The following is a 25,097-nucleotide window of genomic DNA, read 5'->3' as shown; positions in this document are numbered from 1 at the left end:
ATGGAGGACAAGATTTTGAGATGTGTGTGTGTGGTGGGGGGGGAGAGAGAGAGAGGACTTTTATTTGGAAGTACAAATAAGAAATAGAAAGGGTTTGATCAGTAAGCAAGAAAGATAGAAAGATGTGGATGCCTTAGGATTTTTTTTTAAAATGTTATATACTTGGGTTGCAGGACCCAAAGGAAAGTGAAAGTAAGCTCATATATATAATCACTAAAATATGAGAACTGAAAACATAAGAACTAATTGTGAACTGCTATTTTCAACATTTTTTGTCCTTTTCTCTTGAATTTAACCATAGGGATGTCATCTAAATGCTTGGATTTATAAGAACCCTTTCTTAAATCATCCAATATTGATGTTATTTTTTTAAGGTTTTAAAATCAATGGCTCATAATCTTCATAAATATTCATGCATTCAAAAAACACATTTTTTTCGTCTAAAATACATGATCCAATGGTTGATTCCTAGTAAATTCACCATGCCAAGCACATCCACATGATTAGATTTGCAAAAAAAGGTTGGAAATGTCCATATTTCTAGTTCTCATATTCTCCTTACTCTCTCTTTATATAAATATATATAAAGTAATGATTTGTGCTAACTGAGCTTTTCAGGGTTTTTTTTATATTTTAAATTCTAACCGTACAGATGTGATCTATGTAATTAATTTTATAGGGATCAGCTCTTGAAGTGTTCAATTCTGATACGAGTGGGTTTTTACAATGTTCAAAAAAACAATGATCCAAAATCTTTGTAAATTTTCAAGGCTCAAAATATCATTTTTTCATAGAATTAACAAGTTTCATTTAGCAATGACCCATCTCGCTCTATAAATATATAGAGAGAGAAATTGTCAGTTGCTCAAACGTTAGGTGCTAAATGAATGTGCCAAATGGGGTTTTCAGCTTTGTTGGTGCCTTTTACATAGTTCTGGCCCTATAAATGTGTTGGGCATGGTCAATTTACTATGAATCCACAATGGGATCATGTGTTTTCGATGAAAAAAAATGTGTTTGGAGACTTGAAAATTTACAAAGATTTTGAACCGTTGATTTTTTAAACCTTATAAAAAACTCACTCATGTGTCGGAATCAAACGCTTCAAGAGCTAAGAGCTGATCCCTATAAAATTAAGTACATAAATCACATCTGTACCATCAAAATTTATAAATAAAATAAAAAAATGCTGAAAATCCATTTAGCCCCTTACGTGTGAGCACACCTCTCTCTCTCTCTCTCTCTCTCTCTCTCTCTCTCTCTCTCTATATATATATATATATATATATATATATATATATATATATATATATATATATATATATATATATATATACACACACACACGAGAGATTGGTTGCTGCTCACACGTTAGGTGAAAAATGTTATGTGATAAATGGGTTTTTCTGCTCTTTTATTTTTTTTGCAATTTTGACTCTATAAATGTGTTGGGCATGGTCAATTTACGTTAAATCCACACCTGGATCATGTGTTTTCGATGAAAAAAATGATATTTTGAGCCTCAAAATTATACAAAGATTTTGGACCGTTGATTTTTTGAACCTTATAAAAACCCACCCATGTGTTGGAATGGAATGCTTCAAGAGCTGATCCCTATAAAATCAAGTACATAGATCACATCTGAATGGTCAGAATTTATAAATAAAATACAAACATATTGAAACCCATTTAGCACACTCATTCATACACTTGATTTACATAAATCTAAGATTCAAATACAAAATCTAACCTTTAAATCATGTTCCAGACCACCCTTATTTTCATGAATTGTTAGTCCTTGATTGTCATTGTCTCAAAAATAAGATCTTATGACTTCTTAGACATGATAAAACCTTCTAGCATACTAAATAAACCAGGTTAAACACATCTGCACAAGATATATATAAACCAAAGAAAGGTCCAAAATCTACAACCAATGAATATAGAATAGCTCTTTTTTTCCTATGAGTGTTTTAATCAATCAAACCTTATATGTTTATTCTTTATATTTAGTTAATAATTTACAATACAAAGTATTATGGGCCATTGAATTTTAGCACTTTAAAAAATACATCTACAGATCAAAAACGCATAATCTAAAATATGCAGATTACTAAATGATTGATAAAAATCTAATATACCAAGTTCTACCGATGAAAAACTCGATCGTTAGAGAGGAAACACAGTCAATCATCGATCAGTTGTAGATTTTGGACCTTTGATTGGTTGGTTCCCTTTAGATATTTTGGACTGTCCTCTCTCTCTCTCTCTCTCTCTCTCTCTCTCTCTCTCTCTCTATATATATATATATATATATATATATATATACAAAAAAAAACTTGTATCGTCGGCCAAGGCTCGGACATGCTGCCAGAAAAACCCATAAAAGGGTTTTTAGGTTCTTAACTGCCACTAAGAATTTTATTCAGCCCAATTGTTTTTGCGCTGCTGATCATGGGCGATCAGCTGAGCAAAATCATCCGATTTGCATCAGACTTTTTTGTTGTTTGATGATCTCTCTCTCTCTCTCTCTCTCTATATATATATATATATATATGTATATATATATATATATATAGAGAGAGAGAGAGAGGACCATCCAAAATGGGATTCAGTTGGTTCAAGAACGGAAATATCCAAGCCAGAACAGTGAATTTAATGCCCGTTGAAATTGAACCACAACCAAACTTGATGGCTGAATAGTATGGCCATGAATTCAATTATTCAGTACAAAGTTGATCAAAGTTCCACACACATCTTTGCGATGTAGATCTGCATCTACAAAAATTTTAATTACTGTCACATGATGAGGATGTTTGGCAATCATAAGAAATCAACATCCAGAGGTAAAGAAGTAATCAAATATGGCAAAAAATACCATAGTTAGCAATTTCTGGAAGAGCATTTCATATCGCAATCGAGAAACGTATTCATTGAGAAATTTGATAGCCTGATTATGATGCCATTCAAATGCTGCAGTAAGAAGAAACTCGTCTTCCAATGATTTGACCTCTAATATTGAGCTCTTCTGTTTTGTGTGCCAACAGACGATAAAAATCCTTCGTTTTGGTTCAATTTCTATTAATTACAGAAGTCGACCTTCCGACCTACTGCGGTGGCTTAACTTCCGATAAGCATATGCATCTAGCTATTTTTACAACAAAGAAGAAATACTAAATGAAAAATGCAGGCAAGCGCATGCAGAGAAAATCTACAGTGACATCCATCTACATGCTGATATCAAAGTAAAGAGTTGGCTATGAATGAAATTTCCACATCGATAAATATTTATCATTGTGAGCAGTGATCACCTTTTCCATTCCCACAGCAATGCTAGTTATGGGAGGTCTGAACTGTTTGGGTATCACATCAATGCGCGAATCTTGAGTGAGTGATATTGCATTTCTTTGAACCACACCGTTAGACATGGTTGATCTACTGGCCACACTGCTGGGAACATAGCTAGAGAGCATGTCGCCAGTGCTGGGATTCATAATACGTAAAACACCATCGATCCCACCCACAACCAGCGATGATGTGTCGTTCAATAGATGATGCATGGAATACAGGACATTTGTACTTGCACGTGTCTCCCACAATGGCTTCAAAGTCCTGAACAGAGCAAAAACAATGAACCAACACAAGCTCCAGACACTAGAAAAACAGAATAAAAAGAGAAACCCTTACGACTTATCATCTATAGAGAACTACACAACTTTTTGGTCTAGTACACTGCATGTGTTTTTCACCTCTATAAAATCACTCTGTGGATCAATGCCTTTTGTCACCAATTAAAAGATTAACTCTTAATTCTTTGGGAAAAATCTTCATAGAATTAGAGCAGCTAACAGAGAAATTAGAAGTACAATATAAATTGCCTGATGTCTGTTTTGCTCACAAGTCTACATTAAGACTTCTTTCTTCTTAATTACAAATTTGAGGCGAGGAGTTATTCCACAAACACCATTTTTAACCTAGATTCAATCCTTCTTAGTTACTTCAAGAAGGAATATATGGAATGTTAAATAACATCCTATATTATTTAAATTCTGCATGAGAATCTACGAATCTCTAATCCAACAGTTAAAAGAGATAATTCACTAACAAGAAATTTTGTAAATGAAATCCCATAAGAGAACACATAAAGATAGAGAAAATACTAAAGGGCAGTAAATTTTTAGAAAAATGAGAAGAATTTAATGAAACTCTGAAAAAAGAAGTATGTTATGATCTTCCTGTTGAGAGTAGGTGGTTTAAAGTTAAATCTTCTTAGTTTTGGAGGTTATTTGAAAAGTTATTAAATATTGGACTTGGATGTAATTTATTAATTTGGACTCTCTCTATTTAACATAGAGAGCCCTAATGTCGATTAAGTGAATTAAGTTTTCTCTTTATGTGCTGCCGTCTCTCTCTCTCTCTCTCTCTCTCTCTCTCTCTCTCTCTCTCTCTCTCTCTCTCTAACCAGGGTTCGGTACAACATCCTATATCATTCTACATGGTATCAGAGCATCGATCGTGGGATCTTACTCGATCGTGATCAAACTGTTGCCGAGTTTCTCCCTGCACCAACGAAGATTTTTTTTTCTTCAGGTTAGCTGCTTGTGATTTCTGTGTAAGATCTGGGATTTGACCAAGGTCATGGCCCAGATCTGTCATCAGATCTAAGGAACAGGATGCGTGCCTCTAGTTTCCTATTTTTTTTTTTCGTTCGTGATTCTCTGTTGCCGTGATCTCCCTGTTGCCGTGATTCCCTGGTACCGTGAATCCCTGCCGTGATTCCTTGCCGTGATTTCCTGGTGCCGTGATCCCCTATTGCTGTGATTCTTGTTGCTGTGATTTCCTGCAATCTTCTGGTCGATATTTGTTTATTTCTTGTCGTGACTTCCTGCTATTTGGGAGAAACAACAATTGCACTTGTTGTGCTGTGCTGGTGATTAAGATATGACTGTCGAGCCCTATATGTCTGGGAACAGCCTCTGGTATGATTCAATTTATGCATATACAGAGTTGTGTTGGTCGTGACTTCATGATGTGCTGAAAAAAAATTATATTTTGGAACTATTACTCATGTGTATGGGCTGCTGTTCACTAATGTTGTGGAAACTGTGTTGAGAAAGTAACTTTGTTGTGGGCTGTGGATTCTTATTGTCGTGGTTTTGTGTGTGTGAACAACTGCTGGTTGTCGTGTGAATGTAACACACGCTATCCTCTGTAAGGTTGAATGAAACTAACTATGCCAGGTGGTCCAGAACGTTCATGATGTCAGTATCTGGACATCGTAGAAAGCATATCTTGCTGGAAGAAGAACCCACTGAAAAATTGGGAAAATATGCTACCTGGGATGAAGATAATGACATAGTTATGTCATGGATCATGAATAGTGTTGAAACCCACATTGCAGATGGTTTAATTTATTATAATACAGCCAAGCAGATGTGGGACAATCTTAGAGATACGTATTCACAAGAGACCAATGTGAGTCGTATCCTGCAAGTCGAACAAGAGATATATAATTTACAGCAGGGAGATCAGACCTTGGCCCAATATTATGCATCAGTAAAAGCTGCGTTTGAAAGACTCAATGCTCACAGGCCTCTTTGTTGCTCGAAGCAGAAAGATCATCAAGAACAGACTATGGTTGCTCGGTTTCTTACAGGTTTATCTTCAGAATTTTCTGTTGCAAAAGTCCAAATGTTGACTGGATCAGATGTACCTACTCTTGCTGATGCATATAATCGCTTTAGTAGACTTGCGATATCTCTTCCACAATCACAGCCTGTGACCCAGTCATCTGCTCTAGTTGCTTCCTCTGGTTATGGGCGTGGAAATATTCAGAATATCAGAGGACGAGGTCGTGGACGAGGTATAGGAGGCAGAGGAAAGCTTCAATGCACATTCTGTGGAAAATCTGGACATTTAGAAGATCGGTGCTGGGATAAACATGGCAGGCCAACCTCTTCATCATCAAATTCTTATGCTCCTAAAGCAAATGTTACTACTCTGGAGGCAACAAAGGTACAGGAAAATATCTCTGCTGGTGACAGTAGTATCACCCTCAATCGTGCTGAATATGATGAGCTGATAGCCCTTCGTTCTGTGAGTTTCATCCCTCCTGTAGCTGGTGTTGCCTATTCAACAGGAAATCACCTACATCCAACAAACAGTAAGTGGATTATTGACTCCGGTGCATCCAGACATTTGTGTGGAAATTCTCTTGTTTTTTCAGATCTAAAGGATATTAATGCTCATCGAGGAGTCTCATTAGCCGATGGGAGTTCTTCCCCTGTTGTTGGTCAGGGCAATATTTCTATATCTTCCTCATTACAGTTGCAAAATGTTCTTCATGCTCCAAACTTTCCTCTAAGTTTACTCTCTGTTAGTTGCCTTATAAAAGAACAAAACTGTAGAGTAATATTTGATCCGATGGGGTGTCATTTTCAGGATTTGCTGACGGGGAAGAAGATTGGTGGAGGCTATGAAGCAAATGGAGTTTACTACCTACATCATCCAATGGGTAATGTTCATGCTGCCGTGGAACATTCATCCAGTCCTGTTCAGTGGCATCGTCGTCTGGGTCATCCTTCATTGTCAAAGCTTCGTTCAGTCTTTCCTCAAATTCCTTCCACCACATCATTTCAGTGTGAAGCTTGTCAACTGGGCAAGCATCATCGAAGCTCGTTCTCTTCAAGTCAGAGTCAGTCTAGTAATAAAGTTTTTGAACTTCTTCATGCAGATGTATGGGGTCCTAGTAAGATTCCTACTAGGACTCAGTGTCGTTACTATTTGGTTATTGTTGGTGATTTTTCTAAGGTGTCATGGGTGTTTTTAATAAAGGAACGATCTGAAGTTCCACGTATTATTCAATCCTTAATTCTTGAAATAAAAACTCAGTTTGAATCTTTTGTCAAGATTGTTCGCACTGATAATGCTCTCGAGTTTAAATCAAAAGGTCTGTTACAATTTTACCAAGATAATGGCATCCAACCCCAAACTTCCTGTGCCTATTCTTCTCAACAAAATGGTGTGACTGAGCGAAAACATCGACACTTGCTTGATGTTGCCAGGACTATTATGATTCAATCCAATGTTCCTGCGTTATACTGGGGTGATGCGATTACCACTGCTTGCTATCTGATCAACCGCATGCCTTCGTCTTCTGTGGACGATCAAATTCCATTTCATATCCTAAAACCTAATGCCCCACTCTTTTCTCTTTCACCCAAAATATTTGGATGTGTTTGTTTTGTACACAAACTTGGCCCTGACCGTGATAAATTAGCTGCTCAAGCTACAAAATGCATATTCATAGGTTATCCCAAAAATCAAAAGGGATATCGATGTTATGATCCTATTTCTCGCCGAGAGTATGTCAGTGCGGATGTATCTTTCTTGGAATCCACTCCATATTACTCCAGTACCGGTTCTCCTCTGCAGGTTGATCCAGCTGAGTCTTTTCCTTTACCTATACCTCCTTTTCCGTTGGAGTCTGTGCCCTCACTACCGAACCAAACTTCATCCGCTTCCAGATTTCATAATCCTCCATTGGTATATGTGCGTAGAGCTCCATCTCCGCAAGAGCCTTCATCTTCTTTTTCCCCTGAGGTAAGTTCTACTGACCATAGTGATCTTCATGATGATGATAACAGGCCTATTGCTCTACGAAAGGGGACACGACAATGTACCTTATATCCCATATCTCATTTTGTCTCCGATGTCAGAATTGGAAATCAGATGAAGTCTTTTATTTCAGCCTTATCTGCTGAAACTATTCCACTGAACTATCGGCAGGCAGAACTTGATAAGCGATGGAAACTGGCTATGCAAGAAGAAATGGATGCTTTAGTATCTCAGCATACATGGGATCTAGTTGATTCCCCAACAGATGCTGACATTGTTGGATGTAAATGGGTATATACAATAAAGTACAAATCTGATGGTTCTATTGAAAGGTACAAGGCCAGATTAGTAGCAAAAGGGTATACTCAGACATATGGAATTGATTTCTTTGAAACTTTTTCCCCTGTTGCACGGATGGGTACGATTCGTCTTGTTCTCTCAGTAGCTGTTCAGCATGGTTGGAGTTTGTACCAATTAGATGTGAAGAATGCGTTTCTATATGGGGATCTATCTGAGACTGTTTACATGCAACAACCTCCAGGATTCGAGGTTGAGGGGGAGTGTCAGAAAGTGTGTAGATTGAGAAAGGCGATTTATGGTTTGAAACAGAGTCCTCGCGCATGGTTTCAAAAGTTGTTTGAAGTGATGTCACGCTTTGGCTTTAATAGATCAGCAGCCGATCATACACTATTTATCAAGAAAACTAGCTCTGGCATAGTTGTTATGGTGGTATATGTGGATGACATTATTCTTACAGGAGATGATGTGAAAGCCATTGAAGCCACAAAGGCTCATCTTCAAAAACATTTTGTTACAAAAGACCTTGGTTCACTGAGGTATTTTCTGGGTATAGAAGTTGCCAGGAGCCGTGAAGGGATGGTTCTGTCTCAACGAAAATATGTTCTTGACTTATTAAAGGAAACAGGAATGTTGGGAGCCAAACCAGCAAATATTCCCATGGACCATAAAGTTCAGTTGTTTGAAGAAGCGTCAAAAACGGTTGATAGCAAAAGCTATCGCTCCCTAGTAGGGAAGCTATTGTATGTGACTGTGACCAGACCGGATATTGCTTTAGCAGTAAGCAAGGTTAGCTAGTTTATGGACAAACCAACTGAGGTACACTGGAATGCAGCTATTATGATTCTTAGATATCTAAAATCTTCTCCTGGAAAGGGGTTATTGTTCAGGAAAGGTGGAACTCTGGAGATAGTGGCCTATTCTGATGCTGACTATGCAGGATCTGTAGTGGATAGAAAATCTACCACAGGATTCTGTGTGTTTTTGGGAGACAACTTGATCTCATGGAGAAGTAAGAAACAAAATGTGGTTTCTAGGTCAAGTGCAGAATCAGAATATCGGGCTATGGCCCAAACAGCTGCTGAAATGATGTGGGTTCGTACTGTTCTTCATGATCTTCAGGTGAAGGTTTCATCTCCTATGACCATGATGTGTGATAACAAGGCTGCAACATATATAGCAAACAATCCTGTCTTTCATGAGAGAACAAAGCACATTGAGGTTGATTGTCACTATGTAAGAGATATGGTCCAAGCTGGATATATCAATACCAAATATCTTAAGTCAGAAGATCAAGTTGCAGATATGTTTACAAAACGTTGTGACAAACTGAACATGATTGATATCTATGCTCCAGCTTGAGGGGGAGTGTTGAGAGTAGGTGGTTTAAAGTTAAATCTTCTTAGTTTTGGAGGTTATTTGAAAAGTTATTAAATATTGGACTTGGATGTAATTTATTAATTTGGACTCTCTCTATTTAACATAGAGAGCCCTAATGTCGATTAAGTGAATTAAGTTTTCTCTTTATGTGCTGCCGTCTCTCTCTCTCTCTCTCTCTCTCTCTCTCTCTCTCTCTCTCTCTCTCTCTCTCTCTCTCTCTCTCTCTCCTCTCTCTCTCTCTAACCAGGGTTCGGTACAACATCCCATATCATTCTACACTTCCAATCACCTTTTGGAATATGAAAAAACAAGTTAAAAGTGCTGAACTAAGTGCTTAATACATCCACTTTGATCTGATCCCTAAAGCCAAAGATGTCGAGGAGATTTCATGCTAAAAGCCGATTTCATTACTGGGGAGCCTTTACAAGATTATAGCCAAAATCCTGGCAGGTAGATTAAGGATCTGTTTGGAAACTGATAGCTGGGATGGAAGTTAATGCATTTGGTAAAAGCTTGGTCAAACTACCTTGGTGGCGGACGTTTGGAATCCAGTAGCTGGGGTAAGAGCTTATTCATTTGAGATGAGAAGTGGGGCCCTCTCCCCTTGGTATTTGCACTAAAGAATGGATTTGATAACTACCACCTCCTAGAGATGGTAGCTGTCAAATCCAGGATTTGGCAGATGCTATTTTTCCAAATGCATAAACTCCTTCCTACTACCAGTTTCCAAACGGAGCCTAAGTGATCATTAAGAACTATTGTCTCCCTTCCAGCACATTTTTACCAAAAGCTGATGATCAAAGAAAGTGGGATATTGGAGAATGAGGTGATACCCTCAATCAATGCACTAAAGAGACTAGCCTTCTTGTTGAAGATTGATTTAGTGAAGGATGGATTATTTGTTTGATTGCTTCCAACACAAGGAATTTAGGGAGAAATGGTTTTAGTGTATCAAAGAGCTGGTGTCTAGTGTATCAATTTCGGTAATATTGAATAGAATGAACAGATCACCCGTTTGGTATGCCGTGGACTTCGACACAGTAAACCTCTTTACCCATTATTATCAACTTGGCCAGCAAGGACCGACCTTACTTTATACACAAGGCTATTGAAGTTGGTTTCTGATCTAGTCTACCAAACCAAGGTCAGGATCTTTTGACCACAATTCAGTATGATGATGATATCCCGGTTTTTGGGGCAGTTTCAGTGGCCCAGATTACTGGAACATGGTTAATTTTTAAGAGATTTGCAAAAATTTCTGGATTGAGGATTAACGAAGCCAAATGCAGCCTATTTCTTTTTAATACAGAACCTTGCATACAATTGGTGGCTGAGAGCATTTTTTAATGTAATGAGACTCAGCTTACAGTTCCCTACCTTGGTATGTCACTCATGAAGGATAGAGGCGTGGGATCATCTAGAAAAATGTGGAGTAGAAGCTCACTTGAAAATCCAATCATGAACAGTCAAGTACCTTCCCTCGGCCAATAAAATTATATTAATAAAACATGTCACTGTTTTATCCAAGCTTATATCATGATTCATGAGTATATTTAAGATTCCCAGAAAAGTTGAAAAAAGAATTAAGAGGGTGATGAACCATGTCATATGGATACGGACATTTTTATGAAGTTTCTAAAATGACGTGTATAAAGGGATATGGAACGGGAATCAAAACGAAGCATCCATGTGACATGGGTGATGAAGGAATCCATTAGGAAGGGAATTAATGGCGGTAAAAAAGGCATCTGATCAGGGAGTCAAATTATGTTGTTGAGGGATTTAGGTGGTCTGGGAATTAAGAAATTGCAGATGTGGAACCAATCACCACTAGCTAAATGGTGGTGTATGCTGATTTTTTATGATAACTCATGGGTTAGAATCTTAAAAGCAGTGTTATCAGTATCGTATCGTATTGTACGATATGATACGACGCATCGCAGTATCGCTGATCCATACAATACTATATACTCCCTGAATCTTTAATGTCACACGATACGATATTCAGTTATTTTAAATTTTATTTTATTTTTGTATTATGTGATTGTTATAATTCATTAATTTGTTTACTCAAAACCTTTTTCCTTTGTTTGTTATCTAGTGTGACTCTTTAATAGTAAATCCTTTGTTTTTGTTAGTTGCTAGTTTGTTACAATATCATTTCACATGTTATAGTAGTACATGTGTATGTTTAATTATTCTTAATACCTAAATTTGATTGCTTTTTTTTCTATTCTATTCTATGACTTTTTTATTTTTGAAAAAAAAATCTGATTTTTTGTGTATTTTTAAAATAAGTTTTTCCTGTATCTTACGATACGGTACGAGACACCCGTATCACCAGCCATTCCGATATGATAATTACAACATTGCTTAAAAGGCTACATATGGACTGCATGACAGGCCATGGAGATGAACTGTTATGAATGATTGAAAGCACACCTCTGCAGTATGGAAGGACAGGACACCGGACTTGCAAGATTTTTTAGCATGGATGGAGATCAAGTTCAGTGCTTCTCCAACATTTATAACATTGCAAAACAAAAAACTAGTCAAGTAATTGAATGTTGGTAGCCGAATATGGGGTGGAGAATGCAGTTCAGAAGGTCATTCAAGGATAACAAGTTTGATGATTGGATGAAGTTGATGAGTCCATTGGAAGCTTAGAGACCATGCGATATGAGGGACCAGATTATTTGGAGGTATGAGAAGTCGGTTTTTTCAGTATCTACGATGGCTCAATGATACAACTTGAGATGGAGTTTTTTTCAGGGAAAAGTCATGGAGTTTTGGTCCATCTTCAAGGGTAGAAGTGTTTGTATGCATGACATCATTGGACAAGGGTAGCACAAAAAGTAATTTGAAGAAAAAAAACTTCCATTTAGCCAGTTATTGCTACCTCTGTCATACAAAGAGGAACAAATCCATGGAACACGTACTATTGTACTGTCCGTTCATCCAAGACCTTTCAAATCAGCATGGCCAGATATTTCCATCTCAACAACACCTGCTTCATGCATCCAAAGCTTCTGCTGGGACGTGCTTTTGCAAGAAAAAAGATGACATCCTCTTTGGAGATAGTAGCTTTTTCAGTGTAGTGGTTCACATGGCTACAAAGGAATGAGAGGCTCTTTAGAGGGAGTCTCCTAAACCCGCCTACAATATTTTTAACATTCAAAAAGATGTTCTTGTGTGTCTTAGAAATGGCCAAACTGCAACTTGTTTTGGATTTGCCACTTAAGGATTGGGTCCATGAAATGTTGGTAACTACTTATTCTTTGTTGTAATTGTTGGTGAGTCATTGTCGCCCATTATGTTTAATTAATGCAAGCTTTAGTTTCTCATAACAAAAAAAAAGGCTAAAAGAGCAACTTTATAATTTTGACATTTTCAGAAAGGATATTGCTTCCAATGCTTGAAAAAGTGCGGAGGGGCCTGGTTTAGAAAAATATCCTACATAATTGTCATTTGCTTGTCAATAACTGATAAAAAAATATAACCTCTCCAGAGAAAAAAAAGGAAAAATAAATTTATTAATTTTGAAGAATCAATTAATAAAGCAATAGAAGAACCGATATTCCCTCTTAATAGAAAATATCATTGATCCAAACAGACAAATGTTGAATTCTTCTGAACACCAAGAACAACACAAACATGACAACAATGGAACCCTGCAGGTTCAAGACATGATGATCACACAAAAACATATGGAACATTGAACAGAGGGACCCATAGAGAACCACATTCAACGATTAGCAGATCAAAGAAATTATAAAGCTATGTAATTGTCGTCAGAACAACGTGATGAAATATCATGGGCAAACCAACCTGAGATCCCAACAGTGAGCAAATCCTGAGGTCGAGCCAGCAAATACATAGTATGAACTCTGGTTAAAACATAAACTTGCAATTCCTGATCAATCAAAAAACACAGTCAGATCATAGATTTAAAACCCAGTGACTCGTGGCTCGACTCGCCATGGGTTGACTCATGACTTGGTCAGGTCAACCTGGTGACTCAGCTGGGTCATGACAACTTATATTTTATATCAAATATGTAAACATATGTATATATAATATGTATTATATGATATTTTATAATATGTTTATTGTATGATTTTACTAATATATGTATAACCATACTTTTATATATAATATACATTGTGTATATTATATTTCATATAGTATATGTAATTACATACAAAATATATAATATATGCATCTATATACATATACATATCAAATATATGTATGACTCAGCCAAGTCAACCTACGACTCGGTCGAATCATGCCAAAACTCCGCCGAGTCAGCCCATGACTCAGCCAAGTTCTGTGAGTTCCCGGGTCATTCACTGGGTTGACCCAGTAAGGGACCGAGTTTGGCTGAGTTAACCAAGTCACCAGGTTGACTCGACATGTTTTTAAACATTAGTCAGATACTAACTTGAAAGTATTAAAGGGTTAACAGATCCATTTTTCCAGTTGTCAAACAAATACATCAATCAGCAGCCATCAGCATTAAAAGCTGGTATAATTTGTACAATCACTAACACCTCCTCATAGTAAAATTTTAAAGTAAAAAAGAAAGCAGAAACCACATCCCTTCTCTAAACCTATAACCTTGCTGAATGATTCCAGTTCCTCTAAAGTCTTTCATGCCACAATCAACGTTTTCAAAAATTATGAAGGGAATAGAGTTTTTTGTCCATAGGATGTTCATGTTTGTGACAAGAAAATGGTGAAATACGAAGTTCATATGTATCATACTGTATAAAGTTTGCACATGCAGCTAACTTGAGATCAAATAAAAATCGTGGCGAGACTAGTGCTTGCTTATATTCATGTTGGGGAAAGACCATGATCCAACCTAACCCTTGTTGGAGTACAAAGTTATATCGGAGTTCCTCTTTGGTTATCTAGCTGATACACTGTATCCTATGTCACATGGGTGCGGTATATATATAAATATATATATATATATATATAAAGTCCAAAAGTTGGACATAAATGACCCTGGGTGCGTTGACCGCATCGCATCGACGCGGGTGCAATACCCAGTTAGCAGAGTCCCTGTGACATTGGTTGTATCGTAGTATTGGTGAGGGAACTTATACGACGTAAGGCCCATATTGTATTCGGTACGATTATCCTAGAGATATGATACATGGGTGTACCGTATTGTATACACTCTGTATTTAACGAGTCAACCCCCCACTTTTTAACTTTTCTTGTACCGGAAAAGTGGTGACTTGACCACTTATGGGGGTCATTTTTTAGCCCCCAAAGGTCATTTTGACCCCATTTTTGCATGTTCTCCCTCCACAAACCTCTTTTCTAAAACTACCTTAGAAGTGTGATTGACTCAAATTTCACCCATTTTTGTCCTACCCAACCTTGTTTTGGCTTCTAACCCTCAAATCCTAACCCTAAAGCCCTTCAAATACCACAAAAACCATCATTTTCATCGTACAAACTTACTTTTTGGCCACTAACCCCTCAAAACCGAGTTATAAAGGTGTGATTTACCCTAAACCCATTTTCATCATACACATTTTTTTGCACTCTAACCCTCAAGTCTGAACCCCAGATATCAAGAGACCAATCATGGAATCATTGTACACCACTTTATGAAGGAAATAGGATGTTGAACCGATGCAGCTATTGTAAGAGGCAGATTCATGGAGGCATTTATAAGATGAAGCATCATTTAACCAGCACAAGGCATAATACGACCGCTTGCAATTCTAAGAATTTGCTAGATGTTGTGAAATGAAAAATGCACGAGCTATTGAAGGAATCTCAGGATAAGAGAATGAAAAAACAACAGGAGGCAGAAATTGGGACTGCAATATATCCTAACCTTAGGAAGACCTAGAAGTGCCACCTAAGGCGTATGGAGAAGCGACTGACAGTGTGGCGGGCCCCACAGACGAGGAGTTAGAGATTATACGACAACAGAAGGGCAAGGGGGTGGAGGTGGAGATATGCAGCAGTGGAATTAAGCATGCACCATAGTGTGGTGGTAGTAATAGGACAAGGAGGGGAGGACAGAGGAGATTTACGAGTTCGGGATGTGGGATTGATACCTATTTTCTACCTAAGGCCTAGACTCCAACCAAATATACGTTTTACCATGATCTTCAAGCAAATGATTAAACAGACGTATCTAACAGTTAGACAATTTTTTATGAGACTTGTACATCCTTCAACACTGCAAACTCGTATCATTTTTATGCTATAGTTGATGCAATAGTCAGTATAGGAGTTGGCTACAAAGATGCCCTCCTATGTCACAGGGATTCGGCTTGCAGGGTGCCGCCCCGCGTCAACGCGGGTGCGGGTGTGGCACCGGGTGCGATCAATCCGATCCTGGGTGCGTTGACCGCACCCAGGGTCATTTTGGTCCATTTTTGTTTGGATTTTTTTTTAAAAAAAAATTGCCCTACGAAATGGGCTGCAGGATTTAAAAAAAAAAACTACTGACAGATGTTGCTGCTCTTGTTTTTATAAAGGGGCACTTGTGTCCACAACATATGACAAGCTTTGTTGGCATTCCATGCTATTCCTGCCTCCAAACAATTAATTCACAGCGTTGGAAAACATACTGTTAACTTGGAATTTGGAAATGATGATCCATCTTCCTCAAAAATTAAAACCAAAATTCAAGAGCCTTTTGAAGTCTTTATGTTTCAACCAACCAGATCCTTTTTCGTCAAGGATTTTCTCTCTCCATAATAAATGATAATGGTGGTGGTAGAGCCTTGGTGGCTATTAGTATTCACTTTTCTCCTAACGAGATGGGTGTTCTAGCCGTAGCCTTGTGTAGACCTCTCTTTTCCACATGTTAAATCCAATAAATTTCTTTTAGCTGTTATTTGTGTGCAACTGTATATAAAATGAAATTTGAAGAACCCTAGGCAGTGGCAGTGGCGTCGTAGGCCTCGTGAAGACTCTCTCTCCAACAAACCACGTCAAACCTTTCGCTTATATTTTTTTTCGTGAAGACCAAGGAGTTTCAGACATGATTGAATCATGACAGTGAGCAGAACGCAGCAGGCTGGGTCGATTAGATTGCCAATCCTTTTGGTTCATCAATTTTGTCCCGTTGAGCTAAAGTACACAACAAGCAGAACGTGGGTAACAAGTCTTCAAACAAACACACCAGCAAAAAAAACTGAACCCCGACCCGCGCAAGGTTACCCCCGACCCCCTTCTCTCTCTCTCTCTCTCTCTCTCTCTCTCTCTCTCTCTCTCTCTCTCTCTCTCTCTCTCTCTCTCTCTCTCTCTCTCTCTATATATATATATATATATATATATATATATACATATATATATATTACATTTTTGCCCCTGCCGCACCCCTACACCCGGGTTTTTTGGAAGTGCTGAATCCCCGCACCCGCTCCCGCACCCACACCCATGTGACATAGATGCCCTCCTATCATGCATTGAGGGGCAAGATCTTAAAACAAGTTGTTGCAGAAGTGAAGCTATGGTGAGTTCAGAGAGTCTTGGAAAACTACGGGTTGCACCATCACGGCAAATGGATTGATGGACAAGATACAACAAAATTTGGTAAATTTTTTGGTTTCTCATCGTGAAAGTGTCATGTTTTTGAAATCCATTGATATGTCTGATAGACCAAAGACAACAGATGAGTTGCTTGTGATTTTTAAAGACGTGCTGAAGGATGTTAAACCTGAAAATGTGGTCCAAGTCCTTAATGATAATGCAACAAACTTCAAAGTTGTTGGATTAATCGTGGAATATAAATGCTTTGTTTGGTGCCCATGTGCACCGCATTGCATTGATCTCATGCTTGAAGATATTGGTAAGATGGATGACATTTTTTAGTGCATTAAAATGTGCAAGAAAGTAACAAAATTCATTTACAGTCATTCAGCCATCCTAAACTTGATGGGGAGCTTTACCAAGGGAGCCGAAATGATAAGCCATGCATTGACAAGGTTTGCTACAAATATTTTGATTGTACAGAGCCTTATCATTCAACAAAATGAATTAAAGCAAATGTTTGCTTCAGATGAGTGGTTTGCAATAAAGATTGCACAGAAACCTATTAGGGTTGATATAGTTGAGATAGTCTTGTCTATGAATTGATGGAGATGTAAATCATAGAATAAAGGTTGGGTGGATGAAATGGAAGAGTGCAACTGGAGTGTTGTGCGATCGTAGAATGCCATTGCGGTTGAAGGAAAAGTTTTATAGGACGACTATTAGGCCCGCTTTACTATATAGTACGGAATGTTGGGCTGCCAAGAGACATCATATTCAAAAAATGAGTGTAGCTGAGATGCGTATGCTGAGATGGATGTGTGGAAATACAATAAAAGATAAGATTCGGAACGAGGAGATACGTAAGAAGGTAGGCGTTGCACCCATTGAAAATAAGATGAGAGAGAATCGTTTACGGTGGTTTGGACATATTCGACGAAGGCCTAATGATGCTCCAATTAGAAGGATGGAGAAATGGGAAAATATATTAGTTAAAAGAGGTCAGGGTAGGCCTAGGAAGACATGGATGGAGGTGATAAGAAAGGATATGAATGCTTTGAACCTCACCGAGGACATGGCATTGGATAGAAATGAATGGAGGAGAAGGATTCATGTGGAAGACCCATAATGATTTTCTTTGTTGGTTCATATCGCCGACCCCAATTGTTTTGGGATGAAGGCGTAGTTGTTGTTGTTGTTTGAGTCTTGTCTATGAATTTTTGAAAGAGGTGCAGTATGTTTTTGAGAATGACAGTGCCACTCGTGAAAGTATTGAGGAGAGTGTCCAGCTACGCACCACTTGTATAATGATATGAATAGGTCAAAAGCACATATTAGAAAAAAGTTCAATAGAAAGAAAAAATATTATATGCTATTTTGGAAGGTGATTGATAGGAGATGCACTCACCAATTCCATCAAGACATTCATGTTGTTGCCGCTTCAATCCTGCCATCAAATTTTTTTCCATGTTCGTATATGATAGAGAAGTACAAACAGGCGTCCTAAACTCCACTAAGAAACTTAATGTAGATCATAGTCTCTAGAGACAAATTCATTTAGACTTAACTAAGTATGAACAAAACAAGGGAAACTTTGGATGAAGGAACACAATCCAAATTGCATAGCTCATTGCAGCCAGATATGCATTTGAAATTGAATGTTACTATATTTAATTATGTATTTTTTGAGTTGCAAGGATTTTCTCTCATGATATGTTTTTCTTTTTGTTGGTTTAAATCAATGGTGGGATAGGTTTGGTGGAGATGTTCCTTCATTATCTAGGTTTACACAACGTACATTGAGTTAAGGATTCAACGCGAGTGGATGCGAGAGAAATTAGAGTTTTTTTACAATCACATAAAGAAAAGGAATAGATTAGAGCACTCACAATTAAATGACCTAGTATTTGTCGCCTACCACATGAGATTGAAGCAATGGTAACATTAATAAATATGTTAGTAGATTTACTTTAGTACAACTTATATTTTAATATGTATGTGAATGTTGCAGACAAATACAAAGAGAGTCAAGAAGACGCCAGAGGAGCAACTACGATCCCATCAATAGTGACAACCGCGACATACTGGATGAGTGGGTTGAAGAAGAACCTAGTCTCTCGGATGATGATGAGAATTGGAGGCAACAGGAGGCTGAGATGGAGGGTTAGGTAGATGATGACAATGATTATGTTGGCCTAGAGATGAATGTGGATGAAGGAGGAGAAGACAACTTAGAAGAAGATCCATAATTTGAATATTGTTTTCGTTATCATTGATAGATTATAGGATGCCTTTACTTTTGTTTTGTTATGCAATATCTAACTTTGATATTAGACATTCATGCTTGTGAGTTGTGACTTTTGTTAAATGTTCGTAGGCAAGTAAAACAACTAAATCAACAATAAAAAGATGATATAAATATGATAGTACCATCTACGATTGTGTTATCGTAGATAACCACCGAAATATGCATTCTTAAAATGAGAGATACTAGCTTATTTAGTATGGTGCAGCTTGCCTACAAAACAAGTTCAACTAGCCTCGAAGCAGTGGGAACCCATCTATAGCTATAAAGGCTCATTTTGTATGTAGAACAAGACGGCAGTGATAGGGATCGGAAAATCAGGGAAGCTAGCCCTGGAAGTACTCCTTGTTGTGTGTGGTTTCATCCCCTATAGCTAAACCGACATGGCTCCATAGGAGTGTCATCAATTTCGTCTTGAATGTTTTACTAGTGCATGCTTATGTTTAACCATTCATAATGCACATATTCATGTTCTTTTTTTTATTGCATTCTATAATTTTTTCTGACTTTTTGAATTTTTAGAGATTTTCTCTGTTTTTTTGTGATTTTTAATTAATTTTTTTCCTGTATCTTAAGATATCAACGTTTTAAAATCTGGTGACTTCCTTGAATGCCTCATGACTCAGCCAGGTCAACTCGGTGACTCAGCCGGGTCATGTTAACTTTATATTTTATATAAAATATATGTATATATTATCTATATTTTATAGTATTTTACCAATATATTATATATAATATGCATTATATGATATTTTTTATAACATATTTAATGTATAATTCTATTAATACATATATAATCATATTTTTATATATAATATACATAATATTTATATTATATTTCATATAATATATGTAATTATATATAAAATATATTATATACATATATATGCATGACCCGTCCATAACTCGGCCGAGTTAGAGTTTTGTTAAAGATGAGTTAAACCTAGTTTTTGACCTGGTGACTAGGCGATCCGGGCCGAGTCAACCGAATCACTGGGACAACCCGACGAGTTTTTAAACTATGTAAGATATGATACAATACAGTATGATACACCTGTATCTCAGTCGCATGCAATACGGGTTTCGATATGCTAATTACATCATTGATCCAGCTCCAGCAGTATTGTGCATATATTTATATCACTGTCATCGATATCATCGATATTTTGAAAATATTGCGATATTATTGGCTATTACAAGGTAGCCGACAATATCGGAAATATATGGAGATATTTTCAAAATATCGCCAGAAACAAAATATCGCGATATTCCTTTTTCTAAGTTTGCATTTCCTATTTTTTTGTTTCTTTTATATTTTAAAACACATGTTTCTTTATATTTTTGAAAGAAAATAATGCAAAACTTATTATTTTCTTAGCTTTTTTGTTGTTATTTATATTTTTTCAATTTTTTTAACTCCGAAGATTTTTCCGAGATTTATCAACTTTTGAAAATCTCTCCAAGAAATACCCTTGCCGTGAAATTACCTTTAACGATACAGGTGACTATGGTTGAAACCTCATATATACTATCCTAAACAGAAAAGTCCATGAGAAAGGCCATATCATATTCTATCCATGTGAAATAGTTCATAGGAGCCAAATGCTTGTTTGTGTTCCACAAAGCCCAAGGCAAAAACAAAAGCAATAAAGAGAGTGCCAATAATTTTCATGATATGTGAAGCATATTTACTTGATTAGCCAGAAAATATTTTCAAGTGGCACTTTGGAAAGAAAAGGATCACCTGTTGGTGCAGTGGAGGTCTTTAATGAAGCAATATTTTGGTCAGATGAAAGATCTGCCACAGAGACGCTTCCCAATGAAGAGCCACTGATGATAAGATGATCATCAGAAAGAGATAAACATGTTATTGGACCTGCATGCATCCTGCATAATACATATAGAGTAACAAAATCAGTAAGGGCAGTTAAAAAATAAGCGGGAAAAAAAAAAGATCCAAACCGAAAAAAATATTTTTTTTGGCAATTTAACAGCAGCATAGTGAAACTCATAAGAGTAACACTGCATGCAAGCATAGCCCATGAAACAAGGGGTGATAACTTGTTATTTTCTTTAATTTATGAGTAGCCATCCAGTTCAACTTGTGTCGTTTACACTCCTCTACTTAACAGACTTCTGCAGTCCATTCGTTTGTCCTATTGTAAGGTTCCTTCACATGCCAAACTATCAGGATTTTCCCTTTCATTATGGATTTGGAATCAGATTTCATTCTGGTACACAATGTACTTGGACTTTCTAGGCCATGATGTGCCTGTGACCTTCTCTGCATTCTGCTTTTCTTCTTTCTCAACTGTCTGGCTCAACTCATTAAAAAATAATGACCTTGTCCCCATGACCTTAGATTATGGAGGGTGTTTATTTGCTTCCAGCTTTCCCCTTCTGTCATCTTGTGAATCAATATCAGCAAACTTGGCTGGCTGTTGAACAGCTCAATCATGGGAAAACATTTACTGATCATAGGACATTATACTTCATATACAAATATACTTCTTGTAGAACTCCTTAACTGCATTTCTATGAACATCTATGTTAATGAATGTGTATATATATATATATGTATGAATGAAGACTTTGTAATAAAAGAAATCAGAGGAACAATCAGTTGAAGGATTGCACTGTCTTCCAACGTTTCACAGCAGTTATACTTGAATTCACCAAAGAAGACTCACTACAGGCAGTGATAGGTTGCAATGCCACCAACATGCAGCCAACATTCCATCACTACTTACTCTCAAAAGTTGGATGAAGCCAACAATATAAGTAAACAAATAAATAAATAAATATTATTGAGATATATGTGTGTGCATGTGCAAGTACATAATAGTCACCAATACTGGTCCCGGCAATACCTTGGGATTTCCTATAAATCTCAGGTAAATACAAAAAAAAATTCAGCACTTTTGAAAAAAGTATAACTATAATATTTTTGAAATACGAAAAGGGAAAAAAACCAAAATATAACATGATAATATTGCAATATCTTTACGATATCAGGTATACACACACACATTCCTAATTTTCATCAATGAAATTGTATATTCTCCTAGCTTTCATCAATGAAACTGTGTATTCTCCCAACTTTCATCAATGAAATTGATTTCCTTGTGATGTTTTTTTAGATCTTTCCAGTGTGCAAATTTATTCCCATGACTCACTAAAATCAAGTAGTGAAAATAAAACATACTGTTGTTGAATTTTACTGTCAACATAGGAATCAAGGAATCAATTTCATCTGTTCTACTCATGTTTTATGGCCAGTCCACTATCAAAATTGACAATTTCTGAATTTTATGCGTCTCTCATACATGCTGGTATTTTGGCTTTGCTTGCATTTTTACATAATGAAATTATTATGAAACACAAGTCTATACATGTGCATTCACACTCCATAGACAGTTTAGTTTGGCTTCAATTCAACGTGTAATAGCAGTCAATCCACTAGCATCAAGGTAATAGTTCTTTTTTTTTGCTAGGCCAAGGGAAAACCTCCATCACCAACCATACATTGACAGGCCTCCGGTTGGTAAAACCCTTGAAGTCCCCAACCAAATGAGCAGAGCCCTCGTGGGCAGCATCAAGGGAATAGTTGCAACAACTGACAAGTACCTTCCTTAATTGGCCTTGGCATTGGTGTTAACATTGACGAATAGAATGAGGCAGTGCATATACTTTATGGTAGGGTGTCGTAAGAAGTGAGAAACTCAAAAGACAAACACTAACCAAGGATATAACATGATAACGGTGAAATCATACTTCTTTTGAGTAAAGACATGGTGGTTGTGTTCACAACCTTACGTTAACAATGCTGATTGTATGGAAATATTGCTATTCTGACACCTACCTGATGGTATAGATTTTTTGCAAGATATGTGGTATTTCCAAAATTGCCAAAGATAAGTTTGTTGAACTGAAGACCCTCTTCTAAGTGATTGATTGTGTCAGTATGCCCTGTTTGACTTTCATTAACCAATTGTTCAAGCTTAAGCAAAGAAATTGATAAAACATGAAAATATTCCCCATTATCCCATCCTACACCATTTTCCTTTTCTTCCTTTTGCATCCCCTCAGTAAGATGACAGAACGGGGGGAGACCTGGGATGAACATAGCATGAGCGATTCGGCAAATTTGGATTATGTAGTTTCTCAAAACAAGTCAGTATTATAATGTGATTTCCGATGACCTTGCCAGCGAAACTAGTAAAAATAACATTGTAAAAGATAGAAAGACTGAAAGCACGAAGAGAAATAACTATATCACTAAAGAAAGAAAGTTAAACGAGCCTGAGCTTTCTCATAGGACAAATGGCAGGATTAGAAGAGCATTCAACCCAAACCATAACGCCTTAATTAGCTGATATCAAGTTACAATTCTGCGTCCTTAAATTGTCACCTTCTAATACACAAATTGTGGGCAGAAAAGACAAACCTAATAATTTGAGAACATGCCCTACTGTACATATCATACACACGAACACTTCCATCCCCACATCCAATGACTGCCTCTGGATCCATGTAACTACAAAAAGAAAATGCTACGAATCAACCTAGGATACATAAGAGTTATAGAAATATGCAATAACAAGATGCAAAACAAAGATAAGGATTAAAAGCAGATGAAAGAATGCAATTACTAAAAGAGCTCTAGCCATCCAGAGATTGAAGCATCCAAGGAACAGAAAGTTGAATGTAGGAGGTTGAAAGATACTCATTGAAGCAAGTCCATAAATTGCAACATAAGATCATAGAGGTATGACTATATAATTGTTGTTAGACCCAGTCCTATCAGGCAAATTAGGGACAATCCAATGACTCAGATATCCGTATGGGATAAAGGACATGAGATCCATTACGATCAAAGATTATCGAGTGGATAGTACTACATATACGATATAACAAAGTAATCAACTGTTTATTAGAGATACCATAGAGAATAATAGTCAAAATGAGTCCACCATAACTCTTCTATGCTCATTTTATTCTGGGTTCCGATTAGCAGTACTATAAAATTGTATGGCTCAAAAGCCTATTAAAAGAGAAAAAATTTGTAAGGCTCAAAGAGATTCCAAGTTTGAAGTAAACTGAGCTATATCAAAGAATTTACATGGTTGCACATGAAATTTACTTGGCTGTACACAAAAAAAGAGCAGCATATCACAAACCGCATACAGTAACCACGAGTAAATTGTCCTTTAGACGAGACCAATATGCTTTGCTTCCCATGACGCCACCAGATGTATACCTGATTTCCCACAAGACCGACTATCTATGGGGAGCAAAAGAAAAGTAATATGTTAAGATTGAGGATGCACACATCAAAAGCATATTTGTTTTGTAAAGGAAAACAAGCTATGAATAATACACATAAAAATTGCAATTTGTCCCAAAGGAATTGGAAACATACGTAGTTTTATAAGAGTAGAATAAAAAAAACTGAAACAGCACTTGTTGACTCATGCTAAAGAGATAGGCTAACCAAGAGTAGTAAGAAGATGCCTTGTCTAAAAAATCTCTGATCTACTTCCATGATCAATACTCAGCCTTTCTCTAGATTGAGAATTCACTTTTCCATGAAAATTCTCCTCCAAAGTATCCAAACACACCCTAAAAAGAAAATGGTTTGTCGTGATGGCCGTGATCGCCTTGGCAATGGAATGAGAAAGAGCGATGGAAAATTCCTCATGTATTTGGAAATGGTGGATGTATTACCTAGACTTCATCAAAGAAAACACCAAGGCCAGATAGGGTGATACTATAGTTGATTGACCTCATTTTAGGATGATCTCGGCTTTTGGACTGACCTCTAGAGCTGGATTTGACATGGCTATTCTCCATTGATAGGAAACGAGGAATTCCTATTTCTGAATGTTGGTCAATGAAAGGCATTTGTGAAAAGTTCCTTATGAGGAAGACCATATCCTTTAGTTCCACGCATTTGCTGAGTCACATTTTTTATTTCTTCTTTGAG

General features: G+C 37.0%; 1 protein-coding gene across 1 annotated transcript in view; it reads right to left on the bottom strand.

The window, feature by feature from the left end:
- Positions 1-2,981: 2,981 nt before the first annotated feature.
- The window catches only part of LOC149843733 (F-box family protein with WD40/YVTN repeat doamin), a 45,435-nt gene continuing 23,319 nt past the window's right edge, over positions 2,982-25,097 (bottom strand). The window contains exons 5-9 of the mRNA XM_090000043.1: positions 24,292-24,395; positions 23,559-23,648; positions 20,856-20,998; positions 13,123-13,207; positions 2,982-3,612 (exon numbers count right to left, since the gene is read on the bottom strand). Of these exons, the coding sequence (XP_089856169.1) occupies positions 3,258-3,612; positions 13,123-13,207; positions 20,856-20,998; positions 23,559-23,648; positions 24,292-24,395 (777 nt within the window). The 3' untranslated portion in view covers positions 2,982-3,257. The remainder of the gene's footprint in view (positions 3,613-13,122; positions 13,208-20,855; positions 20,999-23,558; positions 23,649-24,291; positions 24,396-25,097) is intronic.

Source organism: Nuphar pumila, chromosome 3, assembly GCF_984573655.1.
Source record: "Nuphar pumila chromosome 3, dmNupPumi1.hap1.1, whole genome shotgun sequence".
In the NCBI taxonomy this organism is placed as follows: Eukaryota; Viridiplantae; Streptophyta; class Magnoliopsida; order Nymphaeales; family Nymphaeaceae; genus Nuphar; species Nuphar pumila.
This window is presented reverse-complemented; position numbering and strand designations above follow the sequence as displayed.